Below are 21,249 nucleotides of genomic sequence, written 5' to 3'. Positions count from 1 at the left end.
AAACAATCAAGCAAGTGGAACGACATCGTCGTTGAAGATTTGTGTGACGGATGACTCTGACGACGAGTTTCTTATAGATTATGTTTCAGATTGATTTTGCCATCTGATTGCTTTGTAGTACCTTTGTATTTTACTTTGTTATTACATTGTATTGTACTCTTCATGTTTTTCTAATCACGAAAAAAATTCACAAGAGTTGCCCTTGTTTTATTAACAACCACAATTATAATAATCACATCAAATATGATATCAACATATATCACATCAAACAACCAGACAATATCATACGTAGTCCATATCACACATAGTACAAAATCAAGTACATAGCACAAATCATAGTCTAAAACAAAAAATAGTCCAAATCGCCGTGCGTAGCACATAGTCCAAATCACAGCCATATCAGAAACAATCCATAGCACATCCCAAATAAGAAGACATCCACCACCTCACTTCCTCCTAGTCTTACACTTGGCCTCAAGAGTGTCGGTGCCTGGAGTGTAAGGATCACGTGGTCGTCGTCTGCGTGGCGTAGGCTGTGACGGTTCGGTGACTGGAGCAACCTGTAGATGGGACAGACCGATCTCGTCGTGACGCACATGAACGTCGTCATCGTCATCATCATCCTCATCGTCGTCGTCAGCAAATGTGTCCCTTGTCAAACGTGATGAGCTTTGTGCGGCTGTGGAAGGTCCAACTCCTTGCGGAGTGTCGACCTAGAGCTGCACAGGAGCCTGTCAACTGCTGCGCTAGTCAAGCCACCACAACGAGCAACAGCAATGTATGTCAGACTGGTGTACGTTGGCCACTGTGACTCGTCAAGAAATGGCTCAAAACGGGGACTCCAGGTACATACTAGGCTCTCCATACTAAACTCCCAAGGAATCCTACTCTCAAATGCAAAGTTGTGATAATGTGCAGCGGCAACATATTGAGAACATGGAAAGTGGTACTGTCTAGGTTTACCACAACCACACGAGAACGTATTAAGTAGCACAACATATGACCTCAAAGGCCGCACCTCACCATTGGAAGTTGCGTCATCCATCGTTGTTACCTCGTACTTGCCCGACTCCTCGTCAAAGCATTGTACCTCATGTCTATTGGCTCGTTCATTTGCATTATGAAGATGTGTTGTTGGTTTAGGTGCCCATCTCTGACCTCGCGTCTGCATTTCCTTTGCCTGTGTGTATCTCTCATTAAACCACGCCACAAGTCTATAGAAAGTTAATGTTACTATAGCATTGACTGGCATGGCACGTATACCCTTCAACACACTATTAAATGACTCAGCCATGTTGCTAGTCTAGAACTCGAACTTCCAGCCACCTGCGTCATATGTTCTTGTCCACTTCTGGGGTTCCCTCATCAATCCAGCAATCCAATTTTTACCTTCAACATTTGTTGCAGCTTTTAGTTTCTTCAACTTGTCCTTGAAGAACGAAACCTCAAGTTGTCGATAGACCTCCTCAAATAGAGGGAAGTTATCCTTCGTACGATCCTTTTGAAGCAGATTTTCTGCTAGGTGATGAGTGCACCATCTATGGTGCATGGGTGCGTATCTAGGAATCTTTTCTTGCACTGCACTAAGAATACCCTGATGTCTGTCAGATATGACACCAACCTCTCGACCAGGACCCACAACATGGATCCGAACAAGACGTAAGAACCAAGCCCAACTATCTTTGTTCTCCCTCTCCACCAAAGCAAATGCCAAAGGAACCAATGCGTTGTCTGCATCACATGAAATGGCTACCAATAATGTGCCCTTGTACTTCCCAAGCAGAAAAGTACCATCAATAGAGAGCACAGGACGACAATGTCTAAAGGCCTCGACGCACTGCGAGAAACACCAGAAAGCACAGAAGAATATCTCTCTGTCATCCTTCCATTCGTTAGGTTTAGGGATGTACTCATAATGCATGCATGGGTTTTTTGCTTTCATTGCATTGAACAATGCTGGCAACTTCTCATAACCCTCCTCCCAATCCCCGTATATCATCTTCCATGCCCGTTGTTTTGCCCTCAATGCTTTCCCATACTTGATCCTATAACCAAACAACTCCCAAGTCATGGTCATAATTGACTTCACTTTTAAATTGGGATGACCCTTCAATGTCACCAAAAGTCTTTTCGCAATGAGGGTAGATGTCAACTGTCGATGCTTAGAGTTTAACTCTATCCGGGCACAAGTGTGTGGACCTACAACTTTTGTGATCTTAAACTTTCCAGTTGCCTTATGCTTGCGGGCACATACCCTCCAATTGCAATCTGACACCTCGCACACAACTGTGTAACGTCGCTCTGCATACGAATGTCCTCACCTTGAATGGTCTTTTATGCTTCACAGAATATTCTTGTAGCCATCTTCTCAATGTAGGCAAGTCCTTGAAGATCAAGCCCTTCTTAATCTCAATGATGTCAGAGTTATTAGGAGCCTCTTAACGGCTGATCATCTCGCCCTTCTGCATATGCACCATGGGAATGACTGAGATTGCTAAATTCATGAACTATAGGGTCACATTCAGGACACAAACGTCTGATGAGTTCCATTTCTAGCTTGGTCAATTCTTGAACCAGACGATCGTCATCAGAATCTATGGCCCGTGCAGCCTCATATGGCTCCTCCTCATCCTCAATCTAAACATTAACACTATTTGAGGCCCTGCATATGTGATCCATATTTGATGATAGGGGCAGAGGAATATAACCAACATTAGCTACCAGTGGACCTCCTGCATTGCGTCCAAGAAGCAAATATTACAATAGAGTCTCAACAAAGGAATTAACGATACAAAGGAATAGAATGACAAAGTGTCAAGGGCGTTGGTTCCTAAGGTAGGTGGCCCACGACTCCGCAACTCGTAGTCTCGGTTCGTCTTCGCCGACAGGGTTATACCCCCTAGTCGTCGGCTTGATAGGGAAAAGAGGAAGAAGACTGGATGACTAAATTATTGCTCAATTCCCTCAAGTGCCGGTTACAGATATATATAGCCTTGGCTTGCAACAACTCCCCCTAAACTTTAGGATCTAATTCCTTATCTTTCTATTCTAGCCACTAATATGTTTCTGAAACAAACTCCTAAACTTTAGGATCTAACAAACTCCTAAAATTTAGGATCTAATTCCTTCTCTTTTTATTCTATCCAATAATTTGTTCCTAATTTCCTTCCTGGGCGCTCGACCTGGACGCGGCGCGCTCAGCGGCCCGTCGAACATCCCTGGCGTGTCGTCTTCGAGTGTAGGGGAGACCCCACATGACATCTCCCCCCCTCGACGACCAGCTCGTCCTCGAGCTGAAAGGATGGGTACTTGGCGGTGAAGTCATCAAGGTCTTCCCATGTAGCTGCAGAAACCGGCTCGCCCTTCCAGCGCACCAGCACCTTTTGCACGCCACGAGCCACTCGGTAGCGCACTGCAAGCTCTGGAGCAGGCACCAACACCCCATTGTGCACCTCGGGCAACAGAGGGGGAACGTCTGGCGGCGCGCCCGCCCATTTTTTTAAGAGGCCGACATGGAAGACGTCATGGAGCTTGGCCTGGGCCGGTAGTTCCAGCCGTACAACTACCTCATTGATCATTTCTGAGATGCGGTATGGACCGAAGAAGCGAGGCTGGAGCTTCCCCTTTGATGCCTGGGACAGAGAAGCAATCGACCGATTGCGCAGCCGCAGCAGGACCCAGTCACCCACGGCATATGTGACTGGTCTGTGGGACTTGTCGTAGTGGCGCTTCTGCACTGCTTGAGCTTGTTCTAGGTGGTCGTGGACCTCGGCCAGGAACTCCTCGCGCTCTGCCATCGTCTTGGCGACCGCAGCCACCCTAGTGTCGCCCGCTTCATATGATCGGATGGATGGCGGGTCGCGACCGTAGACCACCCGGAATGGAGTGTCGGAGAGTGAAGACTGGTAGGCGGTGTTGTAGGTGTACTCGGCCCACGGCAGCCAACGAAGCCACTCGCGCGGGCGATCTCCGGTGAAGCAGCGCAAGTACATGCCGATGACACGGTTGGCGGCCTCCGTCTGGCCATCCGATTGTGGATGGAACGCCGAGGACATGTGCTGCCTAATGCCCGTTAAGCGCATCAGCTCGCTCCAGAAGGTAGACGTGAAGATGGGGTCCCGGTCCGAGACGATCGACTGGGGCACGCCATGGAGGCGGACAATGTCAGAGAAGAATGTTGGGCCACCGATTCAGCAGTGTATGGGTTAGCTAAGGCAATGAAATGACAATACTTGCTGAAGTGATCCACCACATTGAGGATGACGGATTTCCCGCGAACACACGGTAGTGCCTCGATGAAGTCCATGCCGATGTCTGTCCAGACACCCAACGGAATTGGTAGCGGCAGCAGGAGGCCGCCCGGGTGGAGGTGCTCGGTCTTGCATCGTTGACAGGTGGAGTAGGAGCGAACGAAGTCCTGGACGATGCGGCGCATGTCGGGGAAGTGGAAGTCATGCCGGAGGCGGTGGAGGGTGCGTTGTACGCCTTTGTGGCCGTCACCATGTACGGCGGCTAGGATCTCCTGGAGGACAAGTGATGACGGAGGGACGTAGAGCATGCCGTTGTAGGTGAGCAGGTTGTCGATGATGGCCCAGGGTTCGCCGCGGGTGATGGCCGCGAACTCGTCCCAGAGGGCCATCAGGGCGGGGTCAGCCTCCTGCTCGTGCCTCAGACGTGTGATGTAGTCGAATCGCGGTGCCGAGACGGCTAGGACAACCCCCTCCTCCAGCGTCTCTCTGCGAGATAAGGCGTCCACCACGGTGTTCTGGGACCCCAGCTTATATTCAACGCCGAAGTCGAAGCCGAGCAGCTTTCCCACCCAGTGGTGTTGTGGGATGGTGGCGAGGCGCTGATCGAAGAGGAATTTCAGGCTATAGTGGTCCATCCGAACTGTGAAGCGCTGGCCCCGAGGTATGTCCTCCAATGGCGGACGGCGTGGACCAGTCCTATTAGCTCTCGCTCATAGGCCGCAAGCAACCGATGTCGTGGTGCCACCGGTCTGCTGAAGAAAGCAATGGGATGTGCCTCCTGGATGAGCACTGCGCCAAAGCCGTGTGTGGAGGCGTCGCATTCCACCACGAACGGCTTTGTTAAGTCCGGAAGGGCCAAGACTGGCGTCGAGGTGACCGCTGCCTTGAGCGCGTCAAAGGCCGCAGTCGCCTCCGCTGACCATGCGAAGCCCTCTTTCTTTAGGAGCGCGGTCAACGGGGCGGCGATGGTGCCATAGTCGTGGACGAACTTGCGGTAGTAGCCGACTAGCCCCAGGAAACCCCGAACCGCGCGCGCCGAGCGTGGTTGAGGCTAGTCGCGAACCGCCTATAACTTGGCGGGGTCCATGGCCACCCCGGACGCGGAGATCACATGCCGGAGGTAGGCGACGGAGGGGACCCCGAAGGCACACTTGGACTGCTTGACGAACAATTGGTGCTGCTGGAGTACCGCTAGTACGGTGCGTAGGTGACGTAGATGGTCCGCCTAGGTGGAGCTGTATATCAGGATGTCATCGAAAAACACAAGGACAAACAGGCGAAGGAAGGGCCTCAATATGTCGTTCATGAGAGCTTGGAAGGTCGCTGACGCATTGCAGAGGCCGAATGGCATCACCAGGAACTCGTACAAGCCGTCGTGGGTGCGGAAAGTCGTCTTATGGACGTCGTCGACCCTCATGCGCACTTGGTGATAACCCAAACGTAGGTCCAGTTTGGTGAAGAACCGGGCGCCATTGAGCTCGTCCAGCAGCTCTTCGACGACTGGGATGGGGAATGCATCCTTGACGGTGAGCGTGTTCAGCGCACGGTAGTCAACGCAGAACCGCCATGACCCGTCGGGCTTCTTGATGAGGAGAACCGACGAGGAGAATGCTGATTCGCTTCGCCGCACGATGCCTTGGTCGATCATGGTTGTGCACTGCCGCTCGAGCTCATCCTTGTGAGCCACCGGGTACCGGTATGGTCGGACTGCGACCGGAGCTGCGCCGGGAACGAGGATGATGCGGTGGTCACGGTCCCATTGGGGAGGTAGACCCGTGGGCTCAGCGAAGATGTCGGTGAAGTGAGCCAGCAGCGCGTCGAGGAGCTGGTCGCTGCCGGTGGTGACACTGAAGGGCGATGTCGCGGTCAACGTGGTTCCGGACCAGTGGACCGTGCGTCCCTGGAGCTAGAACTGCATGGTGTGGTTGGCGATGTCCCAGACGATCGGCCCCAAGGTGGCAATCCATTGTGTCCCAAGGACCAGATCGAAGTCCGCCAGTGGCATGATGTAGAGGTCGACGCAGAACGAAACACCCTCAATGGAGATCGGCGCCTGCGGCAAGACTCTCGGGCATGCGATGCGCTCCCCGTTGGCCACCCGCGCCGTGAGCCTTGGTCGAGCCCGGACCTGTAGATTCGTGCGGAGAGCCGCCTCCTCGCCGATGAAATTGCGTGTTGAACCGATATCGAGGAGAGCGATCAGGGTCGCCGCGCCCACCTTCACCCGGATCTGCATCGTGCCACAGGCTCGGACAACCGCGACGGCATGCAGGGAGAATACCGGGGCATCTGCAGCGTGTTCAGCAGCCTCGGGTGCGGCGTCCGTGGCGTCGAGCTCGACCCCTTACACGTAGAAGATGCGGCGGCATGTGTGGTTGTGGCCCCGAAAATATTTCTCGTTGCAGTTGAAGCGGAGTCCGAGGAGGCGAAGAGTCCGAAGCAGAGTCCGGGCTAGACTCATAACCGCCGCTAGTGTTTTCGGGTTATGGATCCGGACAGCGTGGCTCAGCGGCGGCAGAAGCCCCCCTGTGAAGAGCTGAACGCGCTGGTTCTCCTCCAGACGACCTGCTCGTGGCAGGAGGGCCTAAACTCGATTGGCATACTCCTCCACCGTGCTCGTGCGCCGGCACTCTGTCAGCTCGAACAGAGGGGCAGAGCGCAATGGCGGCCCGAACCATAGACTTAGAAGGTCCTTGAAACGACCCCACGGTGGTGTGCCCTCGTCCTATTGGAGTTGCATGAACCAGAGCTGGGCGACGTCCTCTAGATTATACGACGCCATCCAGATGCGTTCCTCTGGCATGGTGCGCTGCTGGTGGAAGTACGATTCGCACCTGCTGAGGAAGAGCATGGGTCGGACTTGCCATCGTAGTGGGGGAAGAATCGAGTTTCTGGAATCTAGGGGGGCGATCAAGATCGCGCTGCCCATCTGAGCGGCCGCCGATGTTCGGACTCGAAGCCGATTGCTCCTTCAGAGCGGCCATGTCGCCCTTCATGGTGGACATCTCCGTGGTGATGGACTTGAGCATCTCCATCATGTCCTTCATAGTGGGATCGACCATGGCTGGCGGCTGCGGGGCGGAGGCAGTAGAGGACTGTGGTGATGGTGGATGGCTGAGTTTGGGCGCGGTGGCTGTGGAGGACTGATCTGAATGAGTGGAAGAGGATCGACGTGACGACGATACCAGGTTGTCAAGGGAGTTGGTTCCTAAGGTAGCTGGCCCTCGACTCCGCAACTCGTAGTCTCGGTCCGTCTTCGCCGGCAGGGTTATACCCCCTAGCCGTCGGCTTGACAGGGAAAAGAGGAAGACGACTGGATGACTAAATTCTTGTTCAATTCCCTCAAGTGCCGATTACAGATATATATAGCCTTGGCTTGCAACAACTCCCCCTAAACTTTAGGATCTAATTTCTTATCTTTCTATTCTAGCCACTAATCTATTTCTGAAACAAACTCCTAAACTTTAGGATCTAACAAACTCCTAAATTTAGGATCTAATTCTTTCTCTTTTTATCCTATCCAATAATTTGTTCCTAATTTCCTTCTTGGGCGCTGGACCTGGACGCGGCGCGCTCAGCGGCCCATCGAAAATCCCTGGCGCGCTGTCTTTGGGTGTAGGGGAGACCCCACATGACACAAAGACACTTACTAGGATGATCCTGGGTCAAAGGGATCTCATGGGGGGCGACAACAGGGTTGTAGGCCCCACAATAAGCACGAACTGCATGAGAATTTCAACTTCATTCGTGGCCGATTGAACATCGGCCACAACAAGCACTTCTTCTGGATGGTTGGGCAAAGGAGCTTCAGAAGGAGATGCATTGGGCAATTCTGGAGGTAACCCTACGAGAGGTGAACACACATGTCTGACTGGATCAATGGATAACTTTCGCACGACCAGATCCAAACATTGAAACTCATTCTTCATCACAATTTTGACATATTTCACCCAGTCATCTTCAGAGCCAATAGAGATCAACCGCCGGAATATTATTCCAGATCCACCATGGTGCACTAAACCCTCAACTGAAATGCCAGGGTCGTTTGAATTGCAATGAAACTCATCACAAGCCCTAGCGAAAATCTCGCTAAACGACAGCCTTTCTTCGAATATCACTGTCACCTTCTTTATTCTATCAAAACTAACATTCCCATAAACATCTTCCTCCACACTTCCACCATGAAATATGGTGACTAGCTTGTCCATCTATTTCAAAGACGAATTCATTACTAATAATAACTATATACTAATCTCATCTACTAATACCTAAATACTTACTAACTAATAATTAAATAATAGTTACTTAATAACTAAGAACTATATACTAACTAAAAACTAACCACATCTAACAGCAGGGGCGAATATTGGGCCTGGGCTACCTGAACCACGAGCCAGGTCGTAGCCAAAATATTTTTTATATATGTATAGAATTTTGGTCCAGAAAAAAACCTAACGGGCTACACAAAACCACAAAGGCCTGTTAGGTTGGCTGCTACTTCGCCTGCTGCCTTGGCTGCTTGGCTTCTCGCGACGCGCGGCGTGTGCCTTGCTGCCGTTCGTCGTCCAGCCATCCAGCGGGCAGTGACCTTGCCCGGCGGCCGGAGCAGCGGCAGGGGCGAAGCCAGCATTTGAGATTGAGAGGGACAAATTAGATTGAGGGGGCTGTTAAGAGGTATTTTACATTATTTATATGGTGATAAGCTAAAAAAATTAGTAGCTTCTATAGAATTTGTAGAAGATTAGGGGGACATTGCCCCCCTGTGCCCCTCCCTAGAATCGCCCCAGCGGTCCAGCCTTCTCGGCTCCTCGCCGTCGTCCAACGTCCTCCGCCGCTCAGCCGCTGTGTGCCTGTGTCCGTCTGACGTCCTCCGTCGCTCAGCCAGTCAGTCGTTGTGTCCGGCGCTCAGCCGCTGTGTCCGGCCAACTGGCCAGGCCGCCAGGGCCAACGTTGGGCGGCGCTCCAGCCCTCCAGCCTCCATGCTCCAACTCTAGCACTATATTGTAAGCGGTAAAGCTCTTCTCAGCTTCTTTTTTATTACTAGTGAACAACGACACAACGAGCTAAATATTATCATTAGTTATATTATCATGTTGTATCTTTCATTTTATATAAATATTTAACTTGTAATGTGTAGGTTCAAATTCGCGTGCTAATGTTGATGAAGTTATCAGAGGCGGGGAAGGACCAAATCTTCTCTAATTAGGTACTTTTATATTTTTATCAAGTTTATTGTATTTTTATATGCTGAATTAAGATAAATACTATCTTAGTCTATGTTTGTGGTATATTTTGTTTTAGCGGTATATTTAGCCGCACAATATATTAGGGGTTGTTTAAAGTAACCTTCAAGTTTTGTAGAGTGGCTCGGGGCATTAATTTTATAGAGCTCCGCCACTGTCTAACAGAGTTATATAATCTATGAATATTGTATGGAAAAAGGTATACCTGAGGTCACGATGGAGTCAAACTGCCGGTGGCGGTGGCGGTGGAGTCGGACGACCTCCTATCTAAAACAAAATAACATGATACTCTCAGTAAAAATTTGGGTAGCACCTTCCCTGTATGGTGAGGTTTCTAAAACCTGCAGAGAAACGAACAACACCATGACTAACATGCACACTGAACAACAGAGAAAACAACACGATGGTTGACATACACATGCACATTCACTAAATATACTAACAACTAAATAGCTAGCTAGTTCACTAACTAACTAACTAAACTAACAAATTTCCTAACAAACTAACTAAACTAACAAATTGGCTAGTATGTACTTAAACGAACTAAGTAACTAACTAACAAAAATATAACTAACTAAACTAAATATAAGAGCGTACCCAGTGTTGTAAGCTTCCCGCACTGTGTAGGGTCTGGAGAACGGTACTTTTAAGCGTCAAATCTTACCCGCATAATATGCAGAGGCTGGGGCTCGAACCCAAGACCTTACGGTTACAGACGATAGGCTCTACCGCTACATCAAGCCCGCCCTTCAACTAACTAAACTAAGGCCATGTTTGTTTCAGATTATAATCTCTCTAGATTATATAATCCAACACAAACAATCCAGCACGTAAACAAACACCTAGATTATGGGTTTAGATTATATAATCTAAAGTTTAGATTATGATAATCTCATAATCTTCTCAAGAGTAGCTTATTTGAGATTATTGTTGGCAAAAGACCCACTACCCATGGTTATGTAAATAGAAATTACAATATATGCCATCCTTCTTTCCTCACCTCAAATAAATAAATAAGGATACTGTTGTCTTTATAAATAATCTACATTTGTATAATCTAGACTACCAAACAACTACATGTAGATTATAATATGTCTTGATTATAATCTAGATTATATAATTTAGATTATAATCCAGATTATATAATCTATAAGCTGAAACAAACAGGCCATAAATATATACTAACAAAATTGGTAACTAAGTATATACTAACAAAATTCGTAATCTAACTAACTAACTAAACTAAAAAAATCTGATAAATAAATACCTAGCAAGACGGCGAGTAGTGGCGCGTGGCCGTGCATGGCGACCGGCGGGCGCGGCAAGGCGACGACGGCGTGCGGCCTCGACGGTGAGCCGGAGGTGGGCGGCCAACTCACGGCCGACGGTGGGTCGCGTGTGGCGGGGCGGCTCAGGGGCGGTGGCAGTGCGTGACCTCGATGGTGCGCCATAGATGGACAGTCGGTGCCACGGAGGTGAGCGGGCGGCGCATGATCAGCGGTGAGGCGGGTCAGGGGCGGCGACAGAAACTTCAAACAAAAGCGAAGCGCGGGGAAGAGAAGGGCCATTGCGGCCCTTTACTACCGAGCTCGGCTCCAAAATCTGTTGCGCCGAGCTCAGTGCCACGTTAGCACGTCCGCGCCAGCGAGTCCCACTGCTCGGCACAATGGACCGTGGAGCCGAGCAGTGTTATTACAAAGTAGACTAGCATGGTGTGAATAATAATCCTCTAGATAATTCATTCTCATCGTAATAAATGGCATGAGAATGAAAATCATGTTTGTCAATGAAAGCTACATTTTTCTGATATGTTTATTCTCTATCATAGGCAAACTATAGAACATACAAGACCAATACGAGTGAGGCAAGCAGTATAAATTGTAGAACATAACATAATGTGAATTTGCAGTGACAGGGGCAACTAGCGTTGCTTTTTTTGGATAAGGCCAGGATCAAACCTGATAATAATTGACATTCGTACGTAGTTAGAAAGAAGCAACAGGCGAGCATCATCTCCGTTCTCGAATATTTGTCGTTCGTTAGTTATTTTTGAATTAAAACACGATAAATAAAAAAGAACGGAGTGAGTAGTATCTAATCGTCGAATATACTAGTCACATCAGTTCATAAACTGGTAATTTCAACTCTATTTACGTTTTAGTCATCTATGAAGGTATTTGTATGCTGTATGCATAACTAAGTAAGCTGCAGCTAGTTGCATATTTGACATTAGATAAACATATGTCCGATTAGTCATCTTTGAAGCTATGTGTATGCATTAATAAGTAGCTCCAGCTATTCGCATAATTAGATAATTACGCTTCAAAGTTTGGCACCAAAGTGATACTAATACGCAAGAAAGGATGAGGCTCGTCAGGGAGAATAGAGTGCTCACCGAGCGGGTCTGTAACGGTGGTGGGCTGGTGGCCGTTGACAGGGTACAAACAGGATCGGGCGATGCTTAGGCGGTGGTGGCCTCAGATAGTCAGATCCACACCGGCCCGCCGCTGGGCATCCTCATTGCGTGAACGCGAAGGTGAAGACGGGCGCGGTGTGGTGGAGAAGATGGCGCAGCCGTCCTCCTCTCGACGTCAGAGAAGCGGCCGCAACAGATCGATTCCCGGCGTTGCAGGAAGAGGCGACGACGGCGCCGCAGCGGCAGGGGAGGACGGCAGGCGAGAGGAGGGTGGGGTGGAGGCGACGGCGCAGCGTGCTGCGTGAGGGAGGGAGGGCCGCCGGTCGCCGGCTGCCAGACCGAATCCTACGAGTCGACGGGATTGAGCATACTTTTTGGCAACGTATCCTGTGCTTAAAGGGTACGCATATTTTAAACCTGGGACATTTATATCGCATCCAACGGTAGCAGCTGTGAGCGGAATTAGAGTCGGGCATTTCGTTCCGCTTCGCCGCGGCCGCCGCCTCCGCCTCCGTGTCGCCGCCGCCCCGCAGAACCCTAAAGGCCGCCGCCACCATGCGCCGCCTCCCGCCCCTCCCCCGGCCCGCGGCCGCCGTCGCCTCGACATCCACCCCGGACATCGTCGCGGAGCTCGGCCGCGTCCTCTCCACGCGCCGCTGGAACAAGGGCAGCGCCTACAAGCGGCTGTCCCCCTCCGTGACGGCCGCGCACGTGGCCGACCTCTTCCGCGCCCCGGTGTCCCCTCTCGACCCGGCCACCGCTCTGGCCTTCTTCGAGTGTGTCGCGCGCCGCCCCGGGTTCCGCCACACCGCCGCCTCCCACGCCGCGCTGCTCCAGCTCCTCGCCCGCCGCCGCGCGCCCGCCAACTACGACAAGCTCGTCCTCTCCATGATTAGCTGCTCCGGCACCGCAGAGGACGTGCGCGAGGCCGTCGACGCAATTCAGGCAATCCGTCGAGTGGGTGGTAAGCGACTCGTGCTGTCCCCAAAGTGCTACAACTTGGCGCTCAGGTCGCTGCTGCGATTCGACATGACGGAGTATATGGGGAAGCTGTACTCGCACCTCGTGCAGGAGGGATTGTTGCCAGACACGGTGACTTACAACACTATGATCATGGCATACTGCAAGAAGGGCAGTCTCGCCATAGCACACCGGTATTTCTGCTTGTTGAGGGAGTCTGGGATGCAGATGGATACATACACATGTAATGCACTGTTGCTGGGGTACTGCCGAACAAGTGACTTGAGAAAGGCTTGCTGGCTACTCATGATGATGCCGCTGATGGGTTGCAGGAGGAACGAGTACTCCTACACCATTTTGATTCAGGGGCTCTGTGAAGCACGGTGTGTAAGGGAGGCACTTGTGCTTGTGTTCATGATGGTACACGATGGGTGCTCCCTGAATCTGCACACGTATACACTCTTGATAAAAGGTCTTTGTAAGGAGGGCAGGATTCATGATGCCAGGGGGTTGCTTGATGAAATGCCTTTGAGAGGGGTGGTACCAAGTGTTTGGACTTATAATGCAATGATTGATGGGTATTGTAAGTCAGGAAGGATGAAGGATGCATTGGGGATTAAAGCACTGATGGAACAAAATGGGTGTAATCCAGATGACTGGACATACAACAGTCTGATTTATGGCCTATGTGGTGGGAAGCTAGACGAAGCCGAAGAATTGCTGAATGGCGCTATTGCAAGGGGCTTCACACCTACAGTTATCACATTCACTAACCTGATTAATGGGTATTGCAAGGCTGAAAGGATTGATGATGCACTCAGGGTAAAGAGTAATATGATATCAAGCAATTGCAAGCTTGATTTACAGGCATATGGAGTGTTGATTAATGTCCTCATCAAGAAGTGTAGATTAAAAGAGGCTAAAGAGACGCTGAATGAGATGTTTGCAAATGGTTTAGCTCCTAATGTTGTCACTTACACTTCTATAATTGATGGGTATTGCAAGGTTGGGATGGTTGGTGCTGCACTAGAGGTCTTCAAATTGATGGAACATGAAGGCTGCCATCCAAATGCCTGGACTTATGGTTCTTTGATATATGGGTTAATTCAGGATAAAAAGCTTCATAAGGCAATGGCTTTAATAACTAAAATGCAAGAGGATGGGATAACTCCTGGTGTTATCACTTATACTACTCTGATTCAAGGCCAGTGCAAAAAACATGAATTTGATAATGCTTTCAGGTTATTTGAAATGATGGAACAGAATGGCTTGACACCTGATGAGCAAGCGTACAATGTCCTAACTGATGCACTATGCAAGTCTGGAAGAGCTGAAGAAGCTTATTCATTTCTTGTCAGGAAGGGAGTCGTCCTCACAAAGGTAACATATACATCTTTAGTTGATGGTTTTAGCAAGGCAGGCAATACTGACTTTGCTGCCGTCCTTATAGAGAAGATGGTCAATGAGGGTTGTAAGGCAGATTTGTACACATATAGTGTATTGTTGCAGGCATTATGTAAACAAAAAAAACTGAATGAAGCTTTGTCTATACTGGATCAGATGACTGTAAGTGGAGTCAAGTGTAACATTGTTGCTTATACAATAATTATCAGTGAAATGATCAAAGAAGGGAAGCATGACCATGCTAAAAGCTTGTTCAATGAAATGATTTCATCAGGACATAAGCCTAGTGCAACCACATATACTGTATTCATTAGCTCGTACTGCAAGATAGGTCGAATAGAGGAGGCTGAGCATCTAATTGGGGAAATGGAAAGAGACGGTGTCACACCTGATGTGGTAACCTATAATATATTCATTAATGGTTGTGGTCATATGGGATATATTGATCGTGCATTTTCTACTCTGAAGCGCATGGTGGATGCATCATGTGAGCCAAATTGCTGGACTTATTGGCTTTTGCTCAAACATTTTCTAAAAATGAGTTTGATCAATGCTCACTATGTAGACACATCTGGCATGTGGAACTGGATTGAACTGAACATGGTTTGGCAGCTTCTTGAAAGGATGATGAAGCATGGTTTAAATCCTACAGTAGTGACATACAGTTCTATCATTGCAGGATTCTGCAAAGCAACACGACTAGAAGAAGCATGTGTGCTTCTTGATCATATGCTTGGAAAAGATATATCTCCCAATGAAGAGATATACACAATGCTTATCAAGTGTTGTTGTGATATCAAGCTCTTTGGAAAGGCTGTGTCATTTGTTACCGACATGATAGAATTTGGGTTTCAGCCTCAGCTTGAGTCCTACCACTACCTTATTGTAGGCCTCTGTGATGAGGGGGACTATGACAGGGCTAAATCACTGTTCTGTGACTTACTTGGGATGGACTATAATCATAATGAAGTTGCATGGAAAATTTTGAATGATGGTTTGCTCAAAGCTGGCCATGTGGATTTTTGTTCACAGTTGCTGGCTGCTATGGATAATAGACACTGTCGGATTGACTCTGAGTCATATTCAATGTTGACTGATAGCATTCGTGAGGCTTCTGGCAGTGTGGTCAGCGAACTCAGAGGAGAAGCTGCCTGACCGATGGTAAATTTCATTTTATATCATTTCCTACTGTGCACAATTTTTTTCTGTGTGTCAGGCTCGACATTTCGAAAGCATCCATTTCATCTGAGTCATCTGATGGCATGCTCGTTTCCGTAATATAGTTTTGATCCTTGAAAAGTAGTCCCTTTTGTTTGTGTTACAGCCTCCATGCTCCCTTGATCTGAAATATCATTGAAAAAGCAAAATTTTAAGTGGAATTTGAGTTTCATTTGAATTGTGTTATGAAGTATGAAGTTGGTTTTCGTGTTGGCGGCCTTAGCAGGATCTGAACTACGGTTGATGAAATGGGCATGTCTTCTGATAGTGGATATGCTTTGGACCGCAACTGTTCATAGAAATAATTTCTGTGTTTTTTCCCATGTTCCATCAAACAATTGGTCAATCATTTCTCTGATGCAATCTTGTAGCATCCATGATTTTTCTGTACTTGCTTACCTCATCTAAGAATTATTCCGATTGTACTAGGTACATAAAGTTGATTGTTACATCATCTGTCATTAGTAAGATTGGAAAGTTGCTAGGGATTCCATGATTTATGTATGGCATATTTTGTATTGATTAGATTATTCGCTATTTTTTCTCTAGACTTGCAAATTACTTTGGTTTTTACCTTTTTCTATCCTTCATCTATTGTTCGTACAGTAGACCTTGGCTTCAAATACTTGGTATATTATTTTTTGTGTTTTGCTATACTACTGACTTATTATAGGAACAGGACGCAAACTATAAGAAAAGTGCATAGGTGTCATGTATCATGTTTCTTATTGGGAGTTCCAAGTTGTCGGTTTTCAGCATTAGGCTAAAAAGAATAAACGAAAGGGTTCTATATTAGTTCTGCTTTATAGAAGGATGGGTGCCTAGTGCTCCAAAAGAAGATAAAGTGGCACAACCAACTCGAGGGTTGCTAGTATATGATCAATAAAAAACACCTGATAATTGGAGATATTCTTTGCAGCACCATATACATTTAAAATTTGAATTAGTGAAGGATCGTGCTCGTGTTCATGTGGCATATCCTTAACCTTCAAAGTCACATATGTTTTGCTTGATTTTTAGTGCTAATATGCATTTTATGATAACATAAATTGTTATTTCCATTACAAGTTTACTTTGGCTAGTCCTATGCATTGGCTGATTTAAACCTGATATGCAGTGCAAGTGTCTTTGGAGTTTCGTCAGAATCAATGCAGTGTTCCTATGATTCCCGAGGAAACAGTGTCCCAACAATCCTCTTGATGATGCAGAGATGCCTTTATGAACATGGAGGTCTTCAGGTGTGTGTTTTAGGATCTTCTATGATTCTTTGCCCTCAGTGTTTGGAAGCCTTATTTCTGATCAAATAAGTATTTCCTTATTTTGTACTGTCAGGCAGAAGGTATCTTCCGAATAAACGCAGAAAATAGCCAGGAAGAATTTGTGAGAGACCAATTAAATAATGGAATTGTTCCTGATGGCGTTGATGTCCACTGTTTGGCAGGTCTAATCAAAGTAAGCTAATTTCTTTCATGTAGCTTATACAATGATAATCATTCTATGGGAAACGTCTATTTCTTGATCACCTGTTTTTATTAAAGATCGTGCTTACCTTTGTTGGTGAAATTTCATGTCAACACCTGCCAGAGAATCCAGACTTCACATTTGACCATCTCTTTTTTTTCTTGTACAATGATATTGCCTCTAACTTTTTCCCATTGCATACAAAGTTGTGATTATGGTTCTGTGATCGTGCCGTTTAGCAATATTTGTTGTAGATTATAATCTTGCTTTTGGAGATGCCAAGGAGTTTGGTCAACTTATTTGACATTAACTGTTTATGCTCACAAGCTAGTCACTTTTATTCGGCAAGACAAAAGCATGTTCTCGGCCAATTTAAGTTTTCATCTCTTTTCAGGCCTGGTTCAGAGAAATGCCGAGGGGGGTACTGGACTCTATCCCACCTGAACAGGTGATGCAATGCCAATCTGAAGAGGACTGTGCTTGGGTATCGAAATGTCTTCCACTAGCTGAAGCAGCTTTGCTTGACTAGGCTGTTAATCTGATGGATGATGTAGTCCAGGAAGAACAGATAAACAAGATGAATGATCACAATATTGCTATGGTTTTTGTGCCAAATACGACTCAGGTATTGCATTGTGCTAATATTGTAGCAATTAGCAAACTAGCAATATATACCTCACCCCGAGCAGTGGAACGGTTATGCGTGCTAACTATTAGCAAACTTACAATGCAGATGGCAGATCCTTTGACTGCACTGATGTATGCAGTCCAAGTGATGAATTTTCTCAAGATGCTGGTACAAAAGACCCTCAAGGATAGAGAGGAGTCCACTCCAGAGGATGTTTTGCTGCCACAGAAGGACCAACAACAACAACAACAACAACAACAACAACAACAACAACAAAGCCTTTTTGTCCCAAGCACGTTGGGGTAGGCTAGAGATGAAACCCCGTATGAAAACCTCAGAGCTCAACCCCCAAAGAACAGAAAAGGGAAACAAAGGCAAAGGAGAACCGAAAACAACGAAACGGGGAAACACATAAAAGAGATAAAACCCACAAGGACCAGCAAGATCTAAAATGGACACAAGAAAAGGTCAAACGATTAAGGAGGAAAAGCGAAACTATCAATCAGGGTTCTGGCACGTGAATTGCACACTTCCACCCCTTCCTATCTGCGGCGAGCTCTTTGTCAATATTCCACTCCTTCAGGTCTCTCTTCACAGCCTCTGTCCACGTCAAAGTTGGTCGACCTCTACCTCTCTTCACATTTTCGGGACGCCTAATTATTCCGATATGCACTGGTGCCTCTTCAGGTCTTCGTTGGATATGTCCAAACCATCTCAAGCGATGTTGCATAAGCTTCTCCTCAATTGGCGCCACTCCTACTCTCTCTCGTATATCATCATTCCGGACTCGATCTCTCCTTATGTGGCCACATATCCAGCGCAACATACGCATCTCTGCCACACTTAGTTGTTGGACATGTCGTCTTTTAGTGGGCCAACATTCTGCTCCATACAACATAGCCGGCCGGATTGCTGTCCTGTAGAATTTGCCTTTTAGTTTGCGTGGCACCCGGTGGTCGCATAAGACACCCGCAGCTTGTCGCCACTTCAACCATCCGGCTTTAATTCTATGACTGACATCCTCATCGATGTCTCCCTCCTTTTGAAGCATTGATCCTAAGTAACGAAAAGTGTCTTTCATTTGCCAAGGAAGAGCCCCTTCTGAACAGTCCTGCCCACAGCACTGATGACAAGTCTAATGAAAGTAAAACCACTTTAGGAGTCACTGCTGCTTTCGCTGCCCAGGCAACGAGTGTGGACGACTCCACTAGTGGCTTACAACCTTCAGCTGCTATCACTGATGCTTCCGGCACGACAGCTACAAATTATCTTCAAGGCACGAACTGCTTGCCTTCTTAACAGAATAAATTATTTCATCCTCTATATCTCATCTTCTTTAATATACCAACTTAATTAACAGAATAAATTATTTCATCGCCGCACGAACTGCTTGCCTTCTTGTACGGTGCTTCTGCCTCGCGCGCCACAATTGGGATAGCGGACACCGAGTGCTATAGCATGCGTGCGAGTAGTCCGCTACTTTAGCGGCTCTTTTAGCGTTTGCTGCTGGAGAACGAAATCGAGGCTGAGATCGCTAAGTTTAGCGGACAGAATGGTATACCGGACGTTGTCGTATCTATTCTCTATATCCGTCTTTTACAGTCTCCTCTAAAAGATTTCATCCTCTATATCTCTTTTCTCTCCAACAACGCCCTCTAAATCACGTCCTCTATACTCAAATATCTATATTAGATATTAGAGATATTCTTTTTTTTATTTTTTGTACATACGTATTTGTCGTACTCTCAAATGTATTGTACATATTTTAGTTTTGCTAAACCGGTTATTTAAAGTATTTAAATGGATAGAGAGCCGTTTAGAGAAACTCTATATATAGAGAATCTAGCAGTGTTCTCTAAATTTAGAGGACTGTTTAGAGGACGCTGCTGGAGAGCGTAGATGACTATTTGATCCTTTATATTTAGGGTAGAGGACCCTTTAAGGTCCCTTGCTGGAGCTAGCCTTAGAGTAAGCCTTAGTTGGATGGATGGATAGTTAGCGGATAGAATGGTATACCGGACGTTGTTAGAGTAAGCAGGGGCGATTCTAGGGAGGGGCACAGGGGGGCAATGTCCCCCCTAATCTTCTACAAATTCTATAGAAGCTACTAATTTTTTTAGCTGATCACCATATAAATAATGTAAAATACCTCTTAACAGCCCCCCTCAATCTAATTTGTCCCTCTCAATCTCAAATGTTGGCTTCGCCCCTGAGAGTAAGCCTTAGTTGGATGGATGGAAGTGATAAATATGCATGCACAGTATGTGAGGTGTCCCGTCCCTTGGAAGATGGCTCTGTCGCTCCAATTTTAAAGAGACGGCTAGGGGCGTCATCAAATGGGAATATTTCTCTAGGGATGGATCTGCACCAATCCTGACTCTGAACCATACAACGTCGCATACAGATCGTTCTGCTTCATCTCATCTCGTTATTGCAACCAAAATGACGGCACACTAGATGACATAGGATATTTGTGTACCATTATATTATGTAGCAATTAGATGCACAATTGTACTCTTGAGTCATTCTTGAACTGTTAGGTTGTCTCTAGCAATTGTCCTATCTCATCTCCTAGCTCACTCCCTATTTTTCGAACTTCACTCTTTAAATAATATAGTGTATAGTTGTCGGGGACCATAATTAGGGGTACCCTCAAGACGCCTAATTCTCAGCTGGTAACCCCCATCAGCATAAAGCTGCAGAGGCCTGATGGGTGCGATTAAGTCAGGGATCAGTCCATACGAGTGACTCGATCACGCTTCGCCCGAGCCTAGCCTCGGACAAGGGCAGCCGACCTCGAGGGACTTCCGTCTCGCCCGAGGCCCCCCTTTTAACGGCGGACACATCTCCGGCTCGCCCGAGGCCTTGGCTTCGCTAAGAAGCAACCCTGACTAAATCGCCGCACCGACTGACCGAGTTGCAGGAGCATTTAACGCAAAGGTGGCCTGACACCTCTATCCTGACGCGCGCCCCCCGGCAGAGCCGAAGTGACCGCCGTCACTCCGCCGCTCCACTGACCGGTCTGACAGAAGGACAGCGCCGCCTGCGCCACTCCGACTGCAGTGCCACTCGACAGAGTGAGTCTGACAGGCAGTCAGGCCTTGCCAAAGGTGCCATAGGAAGCTCCGCTCCGCCCGACCCCAGGGCTCGGACTCGGGCTAAGACCCGGAAGACGGCGAACTCCGCTCCGCCCGACCCCAGGGCTCGGACTCGGGCTAAGGCCCGGAAGACGGCGAACTCCGCTCCGCCCGACCCCAGGGCTCGGACTCGGGCTAAGACCCGGAAGACGGCGAACTCCGCTCCGCCCGACCCCAGGGCTCGGACTCGGGCTAAGGCCCGGAAGACGGCGAACTCCGCTCCGCCCGACCCAGGGCTCGGACTCGGGCTCAGCCCTAGAAGACGACGAACTCCGCTTCGCCCGACCCCAGGGCTCGGACTCCGCCCCGGCCTCTGCCGAACGATCTCCGCCTCGCCCGACCCAGGGGCTCGGGCTCGGCCTCGGCCACGGAAGACAGTCTCGACCTCGGCTTCGGAGGAGCCCCCACGTCGCCCGACCTGGAGCACAGGCCCGCCACGTCAACGGGAAGCGCCATCATCATCCTACCCCGAGCCGACTCGGGTCACAGAGAACAAGACCGGTGTCCCATCTGGCTAGCTCCGCCAGATGGG

General features: G+C 48.2%; 1 protein-coding gene and 1 long non-coding RNA gene across 2 annotated transcripts; one reads left to right on the top strand and one right to left on the bottom strand.

Annotated features, from left to right (window-relative positions):
* Nucleotides 1–259: 259 nt before the first annotated feature.
* LOC109943298 (uncharacterized) lies at nucleotides 260–12,311 on the bottom strand. Its single transcript, XR_004857440.1, has 3 exons — nucleotides 11,889–12,311; nucleotides 9,699–9,760; nucleotides 260–741 (listed from the first exon to the last, which is right to left on the bottom strand). It is a non-coding gene; the product is annotated as an uncharacterized lncRNA (long non-coding RNA).
* On the top strand, nucleotides 11,967–19,630 carry LOC103651695 (pentatricopeptide repeat-containing protein At5g65560). Its single transcript, XM_008677400.4, has 5 exons — nucleotides 11,967–15,434; nucleotides 16,609–16,729; nucleotides 16,824–16,943; nucleotides 17,347–17,577; nucleotides 17,686–19,630. The coding sequence occupies exon 1, from the start codon at nucleotides 12,465–12,467 to the stop codon at nucleotides 15,426–15,428; it is 2,964 nt and encodes a 987-aa protein (XP_008675622.1). The 5' UTR covers nucleotides 11,967–12,464; the 3' UTR covers nucleotides 15,429–15,434; nucleotides 16,609–16,729; nucleotides 16,824–16,943; nucleotides 17,347–17,577; nucleotides 17,686–19,630.
* The last annotated feature ends 1,619 nt before the right edge of the window (nucleotides 19,631–21,249 follow it).

This window comes from Zea mays, chromosome 3, assembly GCF_902167145.1.
Source record: "Zea mays cultivar B73 chromosome 3, Zm-B73-REFERENCE-NAM-5.0, whole genome shotgun sequence".
NCBI classification, from domain to species: Eukaryota; Viridiplantae; Streptophyta; class Magnoliopsida; order Poales; family Poaceae; genus Zea; species Zea mays.
The sequence above is the reverse complement of the archived record's forward strand: the minus strand, read 5'-3'. Positions and strand labels throughout refer to the sequence as shown.

Coding starts and splice junctions, on each gene's coding strand:
- LOC103651695 (XM_008677400.4), top strand. CDS start 12,465: ATGCGCCGCCTCCCGCCCCTCCCCCGGCCCGCGGCCGCCGTCGCCTCG.